The sequence below is a fragment of the Pseudomassariella vexata genome (genome assembly GCF_002105095.1).
Source record: "Pseudomassariella vexata strain CBS 129021 chromosome Unknown BCR38scaffold_1, whole genome shotgun sequence".
Classification (NCBI taxonomy): Eukaryota; Fungi; Ascomycota; class Sordariomycetes; order Amphisphaeriales; family Pseudomassariaceae; genus Pseudomassariella; species Pseudomassariella vexata.
The window spans coordinates 2,856,335-2,873,522 of record NW_024467956.1 but is presented as its reverse complement, the minus strand read 5'-3'; the positions used below and the strand labels follow the sequence as shown (position 1 = coordinate 2,873,522).

General features: G+C 50.4%; 7 protein-coding genes across 7 annotated transcripts; 6 read left to right on the top strand and 1 right to left on the bottom strand.

Annotated features, from left to right (window-relative positions):
- Positions 1 to 170: 170 nt before the first annotated feature.
- BCR38DRAFT_404745 (uncharacterized protein) lies at positions 171 to 775 on the top strand (the record flags this gene model as incomplete). The annotated part of the gene is made up of 2 exons (XM_040857872.1): positions 171 to 410; positions 497 to 775. The coding sequence occupies 2 exons, from the start codon at positions 171 to 173 to the stop codon at positions 773 to 775; spliced, it is 519 nt and encodes a 172-aa protein (XP_040721283.1).
- A 1,601-nt stretch (positions 776 to 2,376) lies between these two features.
- BCR38DRAFT_17979 (uncharacterized protein) lies at positions 2,377 to 3,712 on the top strand. The gene has a single exon (XM_040853923.1). The coding sequence runs from the start codon at positions 2,521 to 2,523 to the stop codon at positions 3,607 to 3,609; it is 1,089 nt and encodes a 362-aa protein (XP_040721282.1). The 5' UTR covers positions 2,377 to 2,520; the 3' UTR covers positions 3,610 to 3,712.
- Positions 3,713 to 4,950: 1,238 nt separating this feature from the next.
- BCR38DRAFT_17896 (Saccharopine dehydrogenase) lies at positions 4,951 to 7,080 on the top strand. Its single transcript, XM_040853916.1, has 4 exons — positions 4,951 to 5,263; positions 5,332 to 5,414; positions 5,468 to 5,744; positions 5,844 to 7,080. The coding sequence occupies exons 1-4, from the start codon at positions 5,226 to 5,228 to the stop codon at positions 6,814 to 6,816; spliced, it is 1,371 nt and encodes a 456-aa protein (XP_040721281.1). The 5' UTR covers positions 4,951 to 5,225; the 3' UTR covers positions 6,817 to 7,080.
- Positions 7,081 to 7,285: 205 nt separating this feature from the next.
- BCR38DRAFT_329438 (Las1-like-domain-containing protein) lies at positions 7,286 to 8,673 on the top strand (the record flags this gene model as incomplete). The annotated part of the gene is made up of 3 exons (XM_040854885.1): positions 7,286 to 7,590; positions 8,004 to 8,220; positions 8,491 to 8,673. 3 exons carry the CDS (start codon positions 7,286 to 7,288, stop codon positions 8,671 to 8,673), a joined length of 705 nt encoding a protein of 234 aa, XP_040721280.1.
- A 499-nt stretch (positions 8,674 to 9,172) lies between these two features.
- Positions 9,173 to 10,431, top strand: BCR38DRAFT_330675 (beta-lactamase-like protein; the record flags this gene model as incomplete). Its single annotated transcript, XM_040854986.1, has 9 exons — positions 9,173 to 9,197; positions 9,262 to 9,349; positions 9,406 to 9,477; positions 9,541 to 9,574; positions 9,629 to 9,842; positions 9,908 to 9,999; positions 10,068 to 10,202; positions 10,258 to 10,284; positions 10,345 to 10,431. 9 exons carry the CDS (start codon positions 9,173 to 9,175, stop codon positions 10,429 to 10,431), a joined length of 774 nt encoding a protein of 257 aa, XP_040721279.1.
- A 330-nt stretch (positions 10,432 to 10,761) lies between these two features.
- BCR38DRAFT_17826 (uncharacterized protein) lies at positions 10,762 to 11,621 on the top strand. Its single transcript, XM_040853912.1, has one exon. The coding sequence runs from the start codon at positions 11,063 to 11,065 to the stop codon at positions 11,537 to 11,539; it is 477 nt and encodes a 158-aa protein (XP_040721278.1). The 5' UTR covers positions 10,762 to 11,062; the 3' UTR covers positions 11,540 to 11,621.
- Positions 11,622 to 12,923: 1,302 nt separating this feature from the next.
- BCR38DRAFT_404740 (putative aryl-alcohol dehydrogenase) lies at positions 12,924 to 14,178 on the bottom strand (the record flags this gene model as incomplete). Its single annotated transcript, XM_040857871.1, has 3 exons — positions 12,924 to 13,374; positions 13,433 to 13,697; positions 13,755 to 14,178. The coding sequence occupies 3 exons, from the start codon at positions 14,176 to 14,178 to the stop codon at positions 12,924 to 12,926; spliced, it is 1,140 nt and encodes a 379-aa protein (XP_040721277.1).
- Positions 14,179 to 17,188: the final 3,010 nt, after the last annotated feature.

Here is a 17,188-nt window from a genome sequence, read left to right as displayed (position 1 = left end):
TGTGACTTTAGGCGAGCTTCGGGCCTGTTGGAAAAAGCCTGCGACATGGAAATTGCTAGGAGGGAAACTCGTCGTCATCCACCACTGTGAAACTGGTCGAGCCGATTGGCATTTAACGCTATCAAGGCCGCGCAGTAGCCTCTAGCCAGGCTAGTTGCATACGATGTGCAATGCCCATCATCCTCCGCATGGATGGATGCAACCCTTTCGATGCTTTGTACCTGTGGGCTGCGGGCTGTAAGATTAGTGACCCTGCCACATTAGAATTAGCCTCTACCACGTACGGGTACGGGGTCTTTGGCGACATCCCTGCCCTGGCGGAGAGTCCTGCTAGATATCGACAGGAGCACTCGACAGGACCCCTCGACGGAGTTACTAGCCATAACAATGCGCTGTACAGTACGAGTAAAGTATGTACCCCATACCACACTGCCACGCTTGCGTGGGGAGCATGCTCTACTCTCGTTGGCTGTATCAACTGGATTGAGATGTGAAGTTCTCCAACACTAGGGCCACCACGGTGAGAGGCTGGACCGCTGTGAAATTTCCCAGTGCTTGCCTGATGCCGACCTTCCCATTCCGATTCAGGCGTTGTCGTCGCACGTCTGCTATTGCTTCTGCACTCGATTGTGAGAGTGTGGCTGCTTTGATCCAAATCCAATCCCAGGCTGCAATCATCGGGTTTCAGCCAAGCTCCCGGCGGGCTTTTGCTGTCGCTTGCCTTCCAGAGGGTTTGAAGGAATGCCTCCCTCTTACCGTTACCCAAAGACGGTAAGGAATACACATACAGGAACCGACTCTCTCCACTATCATATGTGCGTGGGGCCGAATGCCTATTCGTATACCAGCAATATAAGGATAATGAAGCACAAACTCGTAATGCGCCGAGGGAAAGCCAGGCATGCTTCATGGTTGCCCGAATGGGGTTACTTCCAAAGGTCACAGGTGGCGGCGCCCATATGGCTATACCACCATGTGTGATCAAACGCTCTGAAGTACAGTCGTAGTGGCCCATGGCGTAGACGTCCCGTTTGCCGGAGCCGGAGTCGTCGCAAACAGGTCTTGTATGCGGTAGTATGCGGGCTGTTGAGAGGGTTCTGCCATGGTACAAATCTACTTGTTGACCCAGGATCGGGAATCAAGATGCAGGAGCCCACCGAAGATGAGAAGACATTCCAGCCTGATTGGTTGACAAACCATCTCCGCACACTCCCCACACGTCTCACGGAACCTCATCCCTTTTTTAAAATAATTCTCCATCATCCCGGGCAAGCGTTTTCATAGCTAATGGGCCACACAGACAAGGCGAGGGGCGGGCTTGCAGGCGGTTGGCGGTCGTTGTGACCCGCACAAGCTTGGTGGAGCCTGGGTGTGCGCATGCAATCTGACCTGACCCTTGGAGGGTGCATGGTGAATTCAGTTGTGGTCAGTGGACCGACTATCGAGCAGTCCTGCCCATATCACCGACCCCCTAGGGTGGAAGCCTTTCCTATGTTGCAAGGTTGTCACAGTCCCTCCTAGTCGCCAGTCTTGGATTGTCATGTGGGTGTAACCTTACCGACGGTACCGCCTTATTATGTTAGCACAAACATATTGCATCTTCGACGGCGGGGCGTGGAATATCTGGGCTTCCACAGTCCCCTGGGCCCCAAAAGTACATGCCTCGGCGTTTCTACGCGCGTCAGTGCGTGGGTTTTAGTCTTCATGTTCTTGGTCCGGCAGAGCTTTGTACACGCCCACCTTGCCGCTGCGACGCCCCTCACTTACAAGGTGCCAGAGAAGAAGCGAATCAGAGAGACCCTAGCTCTGAAGGCGTGGATACACACACCTCGGCTTATTTTATAATGAATCTTGTCATGTAGTACGGTGAGGTACCCATCAAACACCCCCTGCTCTCCACCAGTATCCGCCGCTCGCTGCATACGGAAGAGGCAAGAGGATGAGGCGCCAAGGGTACTCGCAAAAGCGCCTAGTGTCCTCTGTCCCTTTGACCACTTTCGAAACCGTTCCTTTGACCGCCCACCTAATTAGATCACTGCAGACGGCCATAAGTCAAAGACTCTACAACCTGGTCCGGTCCACACGACTACGCCAACGCTGCCATCGTCCCCGGCTATCAACACAATGAACAACCTCCTTTCCGGACAGGTGGGATCCCTGTCGGAACCATATGACGCAGATACAAGCGACATACAGACGAAGCTAGCAGACCACACACACCATGTACACATGCCAAACCGCCTAGTTGTTTCTCGGCTCCAACGCCCAATATAATCCGTATGCCAGCATGTCTGACCACATTGGAACTCCCTTTGCCCTTTCGACGAGGCCTTGTGTTTCTTACCGGCAAACACTCGTGGACTATCAGTGGTTCAAGAGTGGATCATCTCACGTATCTCACACAGCTCTTATACTTAATCATCTCGACTCCCATATCCCAATTACGACCATAAGCCTTCCGCCATCCGCCTAACAGCATAACCCACAACCATCTCCTCTTTTCTCAACTCTACTCTAAAGATGATGCACTCCCTCACGGGAGTCGGCTTCCCAGACAACGGTCACCAAATATATTCCACGGGACACCTTCTCGATGAATACTCAAAGCAAATAGCACTATCAGATTCGGCACGTCGGATGTCCCACTACCGACCTGCCAACGCCATGCGTGTTGTGAAGCCTAGCAGCGCCAACAACAGTCCACAGGCCGTGGCGATGAGGAAAACGACAGTGAACGATAACAGCCTCGCAAGAAGGCGGCAGCAAGTTTTGGATCACGCACTTTTTCAACACATGCAAGAGACAACATCATACGCAGATTTCCAAGATCCAGTCACACGATCAAGTCGGCCAGTGAGCTGGCATCCCAGTTCCCAGTTCCAACAACCACAAATATCTATGCCGCAACAGCTCCCTCACCTCGATTTGTCGCAATACATCCCCCCCACACCTGCGTTCTACCCTGAGGCGGATATGTATTCGACATATCAACAATTCCCTCCTACACCCGCTGCATTTTCAGGATATACGTCGCCACTGGCCAGCTATTCACCTTTGTCTCTACCCTATGCGGCGTCGTCACACCAGCAACTGCCACCACAATACGTAACGGTTGATGCTTGGTGTGCCCAACCCCAGTATACTCCCACGCCATATTCAACCCAGGGGAGCCCGATTGGCACTGAGCCTTTCCCGTCCTACACAGGACAACCGGGCTTTGATTGGGACTCGTTTTCATCTCATGGGTTCGACCACGGTTCATGCACTGCCCCATCAACACCAGATAACTACCAATCAATTCCTCAGTCGGAACCCACGGTGCCCTCAGAAGAGTCCATAACATATCAGCCACTGGAAGAGCCAGAGGAGGAAGGGGAAATACTGTTCGGAATGGGTCTCTATGATACCCCCGACAAGACGGAAACGGATCCAGAATTGGACCATTATCGAACTACAACATCACACCTGTTAGGGTCGACGTACAGGAGAGGAGCTGGCCTGAAGCTCGAGGAGGCTTGGGAACCTTCGAAGGAAAAGGCGGAGTCCGACGATGGTGAAGAGGGCGATGCCGACGGCGAGGAGCAGAAGGAGGACGCGACAGAGCAGTAGGCTTCGAACGCCCAGCAGAGCTGGATATGATTATACCCCGGGTTACAAAGGTCCAACGCACATCTACCCAATTCCTGGATCGCAAGATGATGATGGAATGACGATGCGTTCTCGCCAACCAACTCCCACGAAGCGCACCAAGAGTGCCATGAAGAATACGTAAAACACATAGAAACGCAAGAAGTAACAGGCGTGGCGAATTAGTATGCCGCCGCCCAGACTTCAAAAAACATACATAATGTTCAAACCACACCATTCGTTTCAAGCTCGTGGCAGTCGTGACAAAATTCCACTTGATAAATCGATTAAAAGTTCCGTGTCCTCTATGAGACACGTCTTACATTTTCCAAAGTTGCCAGTTCAGTAGGTAGGACATTGATCCAAACTCCTCACTGCTGTCATTCCAAGTTCATGCAGTCAAAAACGAATTTTGCTACAACGCGAACCAGTTATGCCTGATTTAGACAAAGTCCATAATGCACTCCAACTCGCTCTCTCGGAGTGTGGGATGCCGACCCGTTAGAGCGGCGCGCGTCCTTCGGCTCCAGCCTTAACAGGGGGTCCAAAAATAAAATTGAGCCGCCGACATCCATGCACTATCTCCACTTTCTCAATGTGGAGTTATCAAGGCAGGGCCCTCTTTTCCTTCGTCCAAGCTCGTGGTCTTGCAGAGTTCAACGGCTCTGCCCGATTGGCGATTGGCGAGAGGGTCCCCAGGTCGGGCTCGGTTGTACCTGACACTGGTTGACGCCATGGTGACTCAGTTGAAAAAAATTTGCCGGACTTGACTTTGCAGGTGAAGTGGTTCCATGACATTTTGTTCGTTTCAGTGACATGGTGATGAGCGCTGAGGAAGGATCCCTTGTTTGTTTGATTAACGTCAGACGAAGGCTTTTTCCCCCTTCTCTTCCACATTGCACAAAACTGCATACTTCGTACAGGAGCTGTGTTCATTACTAAGGATCTCGTTTGGTTGCAGGGTTTTAAATCATCTGGCCCGAACTTTAGAGAATCATGGAACTCGGTGTAGCACAAAGAATCAGGAGCTATTACTGTTGCCGCTCAGGCGATGAAATAATTTGCAGTAATTAGTAGGACAGGGTGACGCACTTTTACATCACTATGAGGCAGAACACTTCCACGGTGTCACGGTGTGTATGATTCCCGAGGTCGAGGTTGATATTCTTCGTATACACACCTCTTTCATGTTGGCAATGGGGCGAAGATGGGATATGGAGTACGAATACAGAGTACCCTACAGACTGCTGAATGCAGGGCGGACATTATCGATAACACGTTGAAAACTCCCCCTCATCGACCCCCGATGACGGAACGTCGAACCTACCCCACCATTGGGAGAAAGAAGTCTTGAGTCAAGATACTGCTGCTGCTGCATTCAACTTTCTAATTGAGAAGATTCTTCAACATCTGACAACGAAATATCCCACCAAGTCAGAATACGATGTCGTCCCAAAAGTGAAAATCCCCATCTCCCTCACAGTCCCTCCCAGCGTTGTACATGACAAGTGGTGTTGATGCTGAGGTAACAAGTATCATCACCAAACTCATGGCGGGGCTGTTCCCCTAACTTAGGCAAGCCCACCAGCATCAGGCCAATGGCCTGGGAGGTGATGACAATCGCGATGCTAGCTAGGTCTTGCAACAGCACTCTCATTAGCCTCTGCGTCTTTGCCGTTCACGAACTAACAAGAATGACGTCAGGTCTGTTCTCTGCCTCGGAGCCGGTTTTGTCGTGAAGCCGACTCTCGACATCCTGTCTGAAGCCGGCATTCCCGTAACTGTCGGTATGATTACGAGTGCGAACAAGCTTTGGAATGCACGACTAACTCGGCTGCAGCTTGCAGGACTCTAGCCTCGGCCGAGGCTCTGTCTAAGGGCATCAAGCACACCACCCCGATCTCCCTCGACGTTACCGATGACAGCGCGCTGGACGCCGAGCTCGCTAAGCATGACCTGGTCATCAGCTTGATTCCTTACACCTTCCACGCTACCGTCATCAAGTCTGCTATTCGACAGAAGAAGAATGTCGTCACCACAAGCTACGTGTCTCCCGCTATGATGGAGCTGGACCAGCAGTGTAAAGATGCGGGTATTACCGTGATGAACGAGATTGGGTGAGCACAAATTCTCTTCTCTAAGACCTCACAGGAGATGAGTTCTCTAGAGAGCGGAAGACCAGCCGTAAAGAATAGCTGCTGACCGCGAACTAATAGATTGGACCCCGGTATCGATCACCTTTACGCCATCAAGACCATCGAGGAGGTTCACGAGGCTGGCGGCAAGATCCTGAGCTTCTTGTCGTACTGCGGTGGCTTGCCTGCGCCAGAAGACTCGGACAACCCGCTCGGTTACAAGTTCTCCTGGTCATCTCGTGGCGTGCTTCTGGCTCTTGGCAACGATGGAAAATGGTGGAAGGATGGCAAGGTCATGACCGTCGCAGGCAAGGACTTGATGGGTGAGGCCAAGCCGTACTACATCTATCCTGGGTACGCCTTCGTCGCGTATCCCAACCGAGATTCGACCCCGTATAAGGAGAGATACAACATTCCAGAGGCCCAGACTGTCGTCCGAGGAACACTCAGATACCAGGGCTTCCCCCAGTTCATCCGGGCGCTTGTTCAGATTGGTTTCTTGAGCGACGCTGAGCAGGACATCTTCAAGCAGCCGGTCTCCTGGAAAGAGGCCACGCAAAAGGTGCTTGGTGCTTCTTCAAGCAGCCAGGCTGACTTGGAGTCGGCAATCCTGGCCAAGGCTACTTTCGATTCTCCCGAGGAGAAGCAAAGAATCCTTAGCGGTCTGCGGTGGATTGGCATTTTCTCTGACGAGAAGATCACCCCTAGGGGCAACCCGCTCGACTGCTTGTGCGCCGTCTTGGAGAAGAAGATGCAGTACGAGGAAGGAGAACGTGACCTCGTCATGCTCCAACACAAGTTCGAGATCGAGCACAAGGACGGCAGCCGCGAGACCAAGACGTCGACTTTGATTGAGACCGGCAACCCTGCTGGTTACTCGGCCATGGCAAAGCTAGTCGGTGTGCCATGTGGTGTGGCCGTGAAGCTGGTGCTCAACGGTACCATATCCGACAAGGGTGTCATAGCTCCGATGAACTCGAAAATCAACAACCCCCTGATGAAGGAGCTCAAGGAGAAATACGGCATCTACCTGACCGAGAAGACAATATCCTAGTCCATTACAATGTTTGCAAGTTGGGCAATGTAATTAAAAAGGAGACTAGGGCCGACGGCATATCCACAATTCCATAGATGCAAATAGACCAAAACGTCAGTGTTTAAATCATGTCTCTTTTGCTCGTATATTTTGAGATGTGCAGCCCGTCTTCTGATTGGGGAGTGTACTCTAAAGGACGTACTTTTGGCCCATGTTAAGGTTGTAGTTTTGGGTATGATCCTCGTTGGGGTGGTGCTGACTAGCGAAATCTGCTTTAGATTTGGCAAAGTCTCATCCAATCTTTTCTTTTTTCTTTTTTTTTTGGGTAGTTCACGGTCACGAAGAAATCTTAAACCGTACCACGTCTCCGCCGTATCATAACCAGCGCATTGAGCCCCTCTAACAGATAGTCACATTCCCAATCTCACCTTCCCATTCGGTTTCTACAATCTGCGCGCATCTTCACCGGGTTAATTTGCTGCGGAAAATGGTGCAGTACATTCACACGCCGTGGCGGGACCAGGCAGCACTATTGGAGGTACGCGGGCAATTCTACCCTGCCACCCAAAGCACGACGGACGACATCACAGACCAGCAAGCCGCCGCCGAAGAACAACAGCGACACGCCGTGTCGCGCGTGGCCGTGTGGGTGCAGCGCGGCAGCTGTCCCCACATGGTGGAATCTACAAGCCTGTTGATGGCGGCTTTGCTGGACGATTTTCAGGAGGCCAGGACTCGGTCTAGTTCTGCCTCATCTGCCGTGCGCCTAGCGTACTCAGCTGCCTTTAGTCGGTACGTTTCGTTTGAAGCTGTGTTTGTCGATTTGACTCTTGGGTCCTTTTATTTTTTATTTTCATGCGCAGCTTAACGTCGTGCTAGGGCTTTGTACAGAGCTTCTCTAGCTCGAGGATTGTTCAATTTTGCTTCAAAATAATGGAGTGAAACCTGCCAGGATGCAAGCTGTATCTAAGCGTTGAGCTTGCTCCTGCTCAGTGGACTTCAGCTGATAGGTGCGGCACAAGGCTGACAAAGCAGCATCGTATCTGTCTTCTTCCGTGAAAGTTGAGGTGGCGACTCTTCCCACCTAAGAAACCCTATCTCGGCAGAGTTGAAGTTTCACTTCACTGCACGTCGCACTGTCCTAGCACACTTTCTGTTGTACTACCCAGACCTGCCATCCCTGCTAATCATCCCGTGAATCATAGCTTCGTGACTGGACTTCTGGACAGCCACCAGGATAAGCAACAGAAGCAGAGCATGTACTCTGTAGCCAAAACTATCGGGTTGCCAGCTACGTTTGTCGAGCTCAGGCATCAATGCACACACGAGCAGCTGCCCTCGCTCTTAAAACTCAGGTCCGCAGCCCACAAGTCGCTGGCATGGATCTGGGACTACTACTGGAAGCACCTGTCCGAGGATCGGGTGACGGATGACGGCAAGAACGGAATGGATGCGTGCAAGGATTTGCTTTTGAGTTGCCTTGAGGCGGAAGACGCAGCTTTGAAGAGAGTGTTGGAACTACGACTGAGGCAGTGGGATGACACGACGACTCTCCAATCCTTGACGGAAATTGGGGACTCGGCTCAGAACCCTCGTCTGTTGCTCCGGGCTCTGCAGCTTTCACGACGGATTATGGACGGAGACTTGGTAACATCGAAAACGCCGCAGCAGAATGACGTGGACGTACCCAAGACCAAGGACATAAAAGCTGTCAAGGCGGAAATCGCTCAAACGAGTAGCAAGCTCGAGTCTCTGGGCAGCATAGCCAGCCAAGATGACAATACCGAAAAGAAGATTCTCGAGCCTCTAGTTTCAGTGAGGGGCTGGTCGAGGTATGTTGGGCAGTGGAAACCCAAACCTATAGGAATTGTGTAGACACTGTTCAAGTATACAAACAAACACGTCAACTCCAGTCATTTGGCTTGAAGTATCAGGAGCAACGTGGGTCGTCGTCGTAATCTGGTCGAAGTCGAGCTCAACATTTGCTTCTCGTACAGTTGCAGCCGGCGCAGTTTGAGCAAGAACTGCTGGAGCTTGTGAGGACGAGTAGTAAGAGGGTCCACACAGTGCGAGTAGCTGCGTCAACTGATGGCAGCTGGCTAAGATCGCCGGTCCGTCTACCTGGCTGTGCCTTCCGACGTCATTGTCGAATGATATTGCATTACGAATGAAGGTGCTCCGATTTGTAATAGTAAACCAGCAACGACAATCATCGCCTCTATGAATTGCCTCGTCAGAGCACGACCACTAGCAACTCAAAAACTCGGTTTCACTGCAGCTGTGAGTTTTGGAAACCCCCATGTGGAAGGAGCCGCCGAGGTATTTGGAGTTTGTGGATTAACACCATCTCACACAGCGTGCCTCGCCCCGCGCCATGCACATCCAGTCGATACCCATGTGTAAGTCAGAACCGCAGTTCCCAACTAAGGATTTCAGTTTTCTAAATAGATTGCTTTATGATAGGGGTGGGAAGTAGTAACAACTACGCATACCTCGTCACCGACGATAAGACCAAAGATGCCGTTATCATTGACCCGGCGCACCCTGAGGAGTATGTCCAAGGGTGGTCAGAGCTTCGGTGTTCACCACAATTAACTCCTACACCAGGGTCGCTCCAGTCTTGAAGCAGGCAATCACGGATGGCAAGGTCAACCTGACGGCTATTGTCAACACTCACCAGTGAGTTTGGATATCATCCTGTGTCTGTATGATGTGAGGCAAGGGGCTGATGCAATGAACCAGTCACTGGGATCATGCAGGTGGGAACAAGCAGATGGTTAGTTCAAAACCGCGCCCTGTTATCTATCCAGGATTCTGACATTACCTACAGCTTGCGGAGCTCGGCACGCCGAAGCTCCCCATCATCGGCGGCCGAGAGTGCGATGGTGTGACCCAAACACCGATCAATGGAGGTAGTTTCAAGCTGGGCAGCATTGAAGTACAGAGCCTCTACACGCCCTGCCACACTCAAGACAGCATCTGCTGGTTTATGAAGGATGGTGACGAGAAGGTTGTCTTCACGGGAGATACATTATTTCATGGTGGTGAGTTGATTGGGAACTACCAAAATTGCGCCGACAGATTCAGGAGACTGAAATGTCATCAACAGGTTGCGGCAAGTTTTTCGAGGGCAGCGCGGCCGAGATGCACAAGGCACTCAACACGACGCTCGCTGCGTTGCCGAATGATACCAAGGTCTATGTAAGATATCCCAAGCTTATTACTACTACTCATCAGATGCATGCGCGGCGGATGCTGATAAATGGCAGCCTGGCCACGAGTACACCGCGTCGAATGTGAAGTTCGGCGTTTCGGTGCTGCAGAATGAGGCTATCAAGAAGCTGCAATCCTACGCAAAGGAGAATAAAGAGACACAGGGCAAGTTTACAATTGGAGATGAGAAGGTACGCTAGGTTTTGTGTCTTATGATGCCGTCCTCTACTGACTGGCTCGTTACAGGAACACAACGTATTCATGCGTGTTGAGGTGTGTCCCGCTCTTCTTAAGGCGATTTACTGAATACGACTAACAGCATGTATGTTGCAGGACCCGGAGATACAGAAGGCGACTGGCAAGACCGACCCCGTGGAGGTCATGGCTAAGCTTCGTGAAATGAAGAACAACTTCAAGTGAGTAGGCGAGCCCCGTCGTCATGACTTGAATTTAGGGGTTGGGCTGTGCTGAGCGATTGCCAGTCCACCAAGTGGCAGCAAGCTCTAAGCATATGTGCCAGAACACGAAGTGGTGTTGGCATTTGTACATAATACGCGAAATGAATCAGGTGAAATAGGTTTCTAATGCTATGATGGCCACGATACTTCATGGAGGTGGGCTATGCTACGTGAAACACGAGCGGCGGCGTACAATTACGTATGGCTACTCCAGGCTCGGTGTCCTCGTTGGTGCAAGACCTCTATTCTCGAGCCCAATGCAACTGACGTACTAGCACAGCACACGAACGAGCATTGGTGAATAGTCAGCATGGAAAATAGATACTTTGGGCAGACTGACATGTAAGGAGCTAACCCCCAAGATAAAAGCAAACCCATCCTACAGTGAATTTACCCAACAACCAAACACTGCCTGAACATTCAAATTTGAGGTTCTTGAGGAGTTTCCTATTCCCCTTCCTTCAGCACATCTCCCACAGAAACATCGGCCCCCTTCGGTAGTTGGCAACAACGTACCTTGTTCACCAACCCTCAAGGTCACGCTGCCTCGCATCACCCCTCGAGGCCCACAACAACCGATCAACTCACACACCATGCTCTTCAACACCACTAGCGACAGTCTAGCCATCGCGGCCCTTTTCGCCCTGGCTCTAGCAACCCCCCTCGCGCCCACCTCCAAATTCCTAACCGCCCCCTTCGCCCCGGGCTGCCAACCTTATGACAAGTGCGGCACCACCACGCCCCAGGTCGTCACCGACTCGAGTCTCGCCTCCCCCAACGCCGACGACTGTCTCCAGATTGCGACGTGGGCCAACAGCAACAACGGCATATGGGACCTGGGCACGGGCGGGAACGACGAGTGGACGACGCTGAATATCCAGGGTAGCTGTGCGGTGGCGGTGGATAACAAGGCAAGGACGAACGTGGGGAATGTCGATGTGCATGATTTGGTCATGGATTCTTTCCATTTGGCTGGGACGAGGGGTGGGGGTATGGAGTATAAGGGAAACTTTGCGTGTCAGGGGGAGGTGACTGTGGATTGGTGGTTGAGGATCTCGGAGGGGATGTGAAGGGGAGGGATAATAGACCTAAGCTCTAATACACCCGGGTCGTCTAGCTGGAGGCGCTGCCTGGGATTAGAGCCGTTGACCATTGCATTTGTGGTGGCTTTGATGCATACGGTAATAGAGCTCCCGTTCTGGTAGCAAAGCACAATCTAACTCAATGCAACCGCATGCTGATTATGATTATCATGGCTTTGACTTGGTTGACCGACAAGGAGGAACGAGTCTGGCCAACAAGCAATGAGCACAACGAAAGGTGCGCCTCAAGCTTGAAATATTACGAGTGTCCATGCCGGGTTAAGGTAGCAGACCGTTGGGATATTTGTTCCAAAGCAGAACGTTATCTTGAACCCGGTTTGCACCATGGATGATATATACAGGCCCAGGTCAAGCATTTCAAGAAGTCAAACACATACGATTCACATCAACGCAACGGGAAATGTCCCCAACAAGCACTAAGCACCAGACCACAGGGCCAGCTGACTAAAAGTACCCAGTCGGGGCTTGCCAACACTACCGAGGTAGCATTAACTATGTTCATCTTGCTTCATTGTCCACACTTGCATCGCTGTTGGTGATAACGAAACGGCAAGCTCTAGCATTTGTAGAAGCTGTTTTTGGTTCATTTCTCTTCCTCGTGGAAGACTAAACGAATAGACCACATATCGTGTCCGGCGTCGACATCAGCCGAGAAAACTTCCTCCCGCAAGACACACAAGACTCTTCTGCCTGATACCAGTGCTGAACAGTATCTTGCACTACCTGCCATCATAAGACAGGCCCTGATAGAAGATACGACGAGCGGTAGCGAAGCGTCCGGCGAAGCGGGAGGTTGGTCTCGGTTGTGTCGGTGTTGAAGAAGGACGAAAGTCTAGAGGAAGGGAAGTGCAGAGAAAATTCCACCTAAGGTTCCCGTGTCGGGGTTTGGCCGAAAATGGCAACCCAGACCCATTATTTCTGGAACCCTAAAACACACCCGATAAGTACACTTTTAGCGGGGTATATGTATTTCTCGAAGTTCACTGCATACATATAGTGCGTTCAGCGTGTATAATATAGTAAGCGGCGTAGCTCTAGCCAGCTATACAGCCTCTAACCCAACAACCCTCGTTACAATGGTCAGGCAGAATCAGGTGTTGCCGACCGAATTTCCGCATTGGGAAATTATCAGGGCCTAAGTCTAGCCGTAGGACCTGGCTGGACGTGAAGACAGCAGTGGGGGACACGCAGGATTCATATTGAACATAGCCAATTCCTTGAGCGCACTCTTTGCCACCGCCTGCTCTACTAAATCAGGCTGATTTGAAGAAGAAAAGCGGCTATCACGTCACCTTCAAAACCTCGATCATTATCTATGGTAGATGTCCTGGTTATCGTCGATGGTAGCCTTTTATACAGACGAAGGCTTGTGGGCATTGGGGAACTTCATGGCGTTTGTTCTGCCAATCAGGAATGAAGACCCGGTGATGTTTGGATCTTGCGGGATGAAGTTGTGCGGGAAGCCAAGGTCGAGAGTTTTGATGCTCTCAAGGTACGTAATTTGTTCATCGGTAAGCTTGAGGCTCAGCGCCTTGATGTTGTCGTTGAGGTGCTCAACCTTGCGCCCGCCGACAATAGGGAAGACGTTGCTCGCCTTGGACATCACATATGCCAGCGCAACGGCGGTCACAGACTCAGTTCCGTGTTCCGAGGCTACCTTAGCCAGGGCCTCACTCATTTTGATCTCATCCTCGGTCTGGTGAGGAGGTCTTCCGGCGAAAGCTCGTAGGCCCTCACCGGCAGCCTTGCGCTTCTCGACCTCAGACTTGGACTGGAACTTGCCTCCAGCAAGGACACCCCATCTATTTGGAGTGCCTGTTAGCCGCGAAAGCTTTTGCAAGCTAGAATGTGGGTGCTTACGGTGCAAGTGCCATGCCGAAGTGGCGGGCCATAGGAATGATATCGCGCTCAATGTCTCGGTCCAATAGGTTCCAGCGTCCTTGGTAGATACTGAAAGGAGTCTTTCCGTGGTCGATCGCGTAGGTGTTGGCTGCAGCAACAATCCAGGCGGGCGTGTCAGATATTCCAAGATATAGCACCTTGCCTTGCTCAACGAGGATGTGGAGAGCATCCATAACTTCCTTAACAGACGTGGTGTAGTCCCAGTAGTGAATGTAGTAGACATCTGGTTAGAAAAGATGGTAAGCAACGGCTTCTCCACCAATGATAAGCTAAGACTTACCAATGTAATCCGTCTGTAGCTTTTTCAGCGAGTCACGGACCGAAACATGGATGGCGCGGCGGGAATTTCCAGCGTAGTTGGCAGCCGGTACACCCTTACCCACGGCATAGCTGCGATAATCCATGGCGAACTTGGTCGCCAGGACCAGGGAGTCACGAATGTTACGGGCGTTGACCCACTCGCCGATCCAAATCTCGGACTGCTCATTCTGGTACCCGTTGGCAGTATCGATGAAGTTACCACCGGCCTCATAGTAGGCATCGAGGAGCTTGAAGGCCGATTCCTTATTCATCGAGCCCATCATGCCGGCCCAGGCATCGCCGATCGACATGCCACCCAATTGCAGAGGGGAGACGCGAACACCAGCATTAGACGAGAGGACGCGCAAACGGCCCAACTCGGTGGGGGGCGTTGGTTCGGCCATAGTTGAGTGAGTAGATTTGGGTACGTTTTGTGCCTAGAAGGTTTTCGTTTGGTGATATCTGAACGGTCGTGTTATAGAACGAATCAATACGGCGGCTAGCTTTCTTGAGCGGCCAAACATTCATCGAGTCGGGAGTGAAGGAGTGTCAGGCGAGAGAGACGATTTATAAACCCTACCGTGGAAGCCTGTCCCAACTTCATCATGTATTACTCAGTAGTCTGGCCGGCGAGAAGGGAGATAAAACTCTTATGTCCGTCGGATGAAGCCAAAGCGCGAGGCCTATCATGCTATTTGGGTACGGAGGCACTCGTATTTACGACATTAAGCCTACCTGTATGCGTGAAAAGTTGTTGCATCACACGTGTATCTGACCAAAAATGAGGGTTCAAATGATTGATTTATTGATGTGTATATCTGTCTTTGTCACAGTCGATTGACTGCCAGTGTGATCTTATGGATAGGTGATTATGCCTCCGGTATGGCTGTGTGTGTGGCTGGTAGAGTGGCTATAATAAGGACGAGAGTGCTAGAGAGAAGTCGGTTGCTCGTCACCAGGTAAGTAACAGCAGTGTAGTGTAGGGGACTCAAAATACGACAAGTTAATTGCTGCCCCTCCTGAAGATAAGGGGGGTCACAGCAGCTTATTTGTACATTGCCGACCCTAAGGCCTGGCAAGCCACTGTGGCTTATTCACACCTGACATATCACTACTAAATAACTAATACGTAGCAGAGTACAAACATAAGCTCGAGTCTTTCGGCTTTTTGTGTGGAATTGGTGGCCTACGGTCACGTGAGACACACGCGAGATACTTTAGTGCCCTTGTGCGGCTTGGACCCCCCACCTGTACTGTTACACGCAAAGGTGGTCAAAGATTTGTGAGGTTGTAAAAGCATGACATTCTATCTAGTCCTATGGAGCACGAAGGTTGGACTTAGTCCCGAAGGGCTAAGTCACGTGGTAACCTTGGTGGTCTTGGCAAAGCCCACCAAGGTTGCCTAACATGTACATTCCCTCTTCACCTTCGTATGTAGCCGGAATGCCAGTACCAATGTGATCCCACATTTTGTATATTAAGAACTTAGTAAAGCTCGATAGTGTAGAACTTACTAGCAAGATCACGGATGCTTGGTTAGACTATGAAGAAGGTAGGACAACGGAAGGTCCGTGAGTAAGAGAGCTAGATAAGCTTGAATATATGGCACAAGCATATAAGTACGAGGAATTATCTCACGGAAAGAAGGACCACGAAGAATTCCAGGGATTATATGCAAAACCAAGCTATTCTTAGGGAACAGAGTAGCTGGATTTATTGCAGCAGCAGAGAAGTGCCCATTTTAACGAAGAACACGGCGGCCTCCTGTTATCTTACCTAAGTACTAGTGAGGTACGAGACACTCCTCGATTTAACGACCTTAGCCTTTGATGCATTTCTTTAAAGGATGTTCTGCGCGAAAGGTCTAAAGACTGGAAATATGTCACAAGGGAGGACCAAGCCCCTAGGCCAATAGACCAAAAGATCTAGACTGCCACTAGATCACTGACACTTGGTTCCACTAACTGCTATACACAGCACTATGTGGCTCTGTAATCGCCAGCGCTGTGAAAAATTATCTCCTCGCAAAATGCTTAAAGAAATACCTTAAGGAGGGGGTCGATATACTAGTAGGCCTGTTAGTTAAACTTCTTTAATAGAAGATCGAAGATAATATGAAAAACGAGAAAAGGTGGAGCCTGGTCTATAGATTTCCAGAGAATATGGAACAAGTCGTCGAATTTGAAACAGGTTAACATCCCCTCACCTTAAAGAGCCCTACTTATCTAGGTAGGCATAACAACAAACTACATATTGTTTCCGAACTGCTCCTCGGAACGTAACAGTAAACATCACGTAGATGGCTATAGTTAACCTGATGGAATCAATGAACCGGATAACCTAGAGAGTCAGAGGAGGAGCCTTATGAACTATATGAGATCGATGAAGGATATTTCGCAGAGGTGAGCAGATAGTACTACGTTCCTGCCTTACGCTAATAAACCAATGTAGGTGAACTGTTATGCATCTAGCTCGGAGGTCTATAACCTAATAGAGACATTTGTAGAAGAATTTATCGAGTATACTGAAATACAAAATTGTACCTGAAAATTTCGGCGTAGGCGGCAGCTTATAGGCCACAACGCGAGAGCTTCTCTCCATATGTAAAGATAGGTTCCCCAAGCTTAGTCTATAGTTAGCTGCCGTTTTATTATCCCTAACCAGAGTCTTATTGTAACAGCATCCCTACGTGGTTAACTACTAGTATTAACTTAAGCCTCAGTCATCTCAGTTAACTCCTATAAGTTCGTTGTGTTTATTGTCTTAGCGAGCTAAAGCTCGGAGGTACAGTAATAGTTATTTTTATTTAGCTTGAGCTGCTTATAAAACTACTATTTCATCATCCATTCCCTCACGGTACATGTATTTTACGACTATATCTCGGTCTAAATGAGTCCGTAGGTGCTGCTCGGCTCGTTATATAAAGCGGGATCATCTGCAGCGGCCATTGCATAGACGGCAGTTGGGAGGGCGGCGTCTCGGTTCATCAGCAAGGGGCACTGATGCGTGCACCTAGGGGGGAAGATTCTATAATGCAGCAGTGCGCAACGTTATAGTATCTAATTGAATAGGATTCACCTAACCAGTGGATTCCCCTACCTTTTCGTATCAGGCACCTTCGACGCAAGTGCGAAGTGCACGCGCAGATACCTACTGAGAAGTGAAGATAGGCAGGTAATGTACCATAGTAGCTATGCTGCGTACACCGAGAATGACCTGAATGAAGCTATTCGGGCCGTCAAAACTAAGCAACGCTGGTGGTTTATATCCCAACATAAGAATCACTCAGGGGCAAGAGAAGCCCGTACAGTGTATAATTCGCCAGGAATCTCTCGGTTATGCCTCTACACACTCTCAGGTCAAGGCTACCGTACGACAGAAAAGAAAACGGGGAGAAAAAAGAACCCTCGGCAA

Bases quoted from the DNA above. Each gene is read 5' to 3' on its own strand.
- BCR38DRAFT_17896 (XM_040853916.1), top strand. From the start codon at position 5,226: ATGGCCTGGGAGGTGATGACAATCGCGATGCTAGCTAG. The intron at 5,264-5,331 runs GTCTTGCAACAG...GAATGACGTCAG, and splicing joins ACAATCGCGATGCTAGCTAG to GTCTGTTCTCTGCCTCGGAG. The intron at 5,745-5,843 runs GTGAGCACAAAT...GCGAACTAATAG, and splicing joins ACCGTGATGAACGAGATTGG to ATTGGACCCCGGTATCGATC.
- BCR38DRAFT_17979 (XM_040853923.1), top strand. From the start codon at position 2,521: ATGATGCACTCCCTCACGGGAGTCGGCTTCCCAGACAACGGTCACCAA.
- BCR38DRAFT_17826 (XM_040853912.1), top strand. From the start codon at position 11,063: ATGCTCTTCAACACCACTAGCGACAGTCTAGCCATCGCGGCCCTTTTC.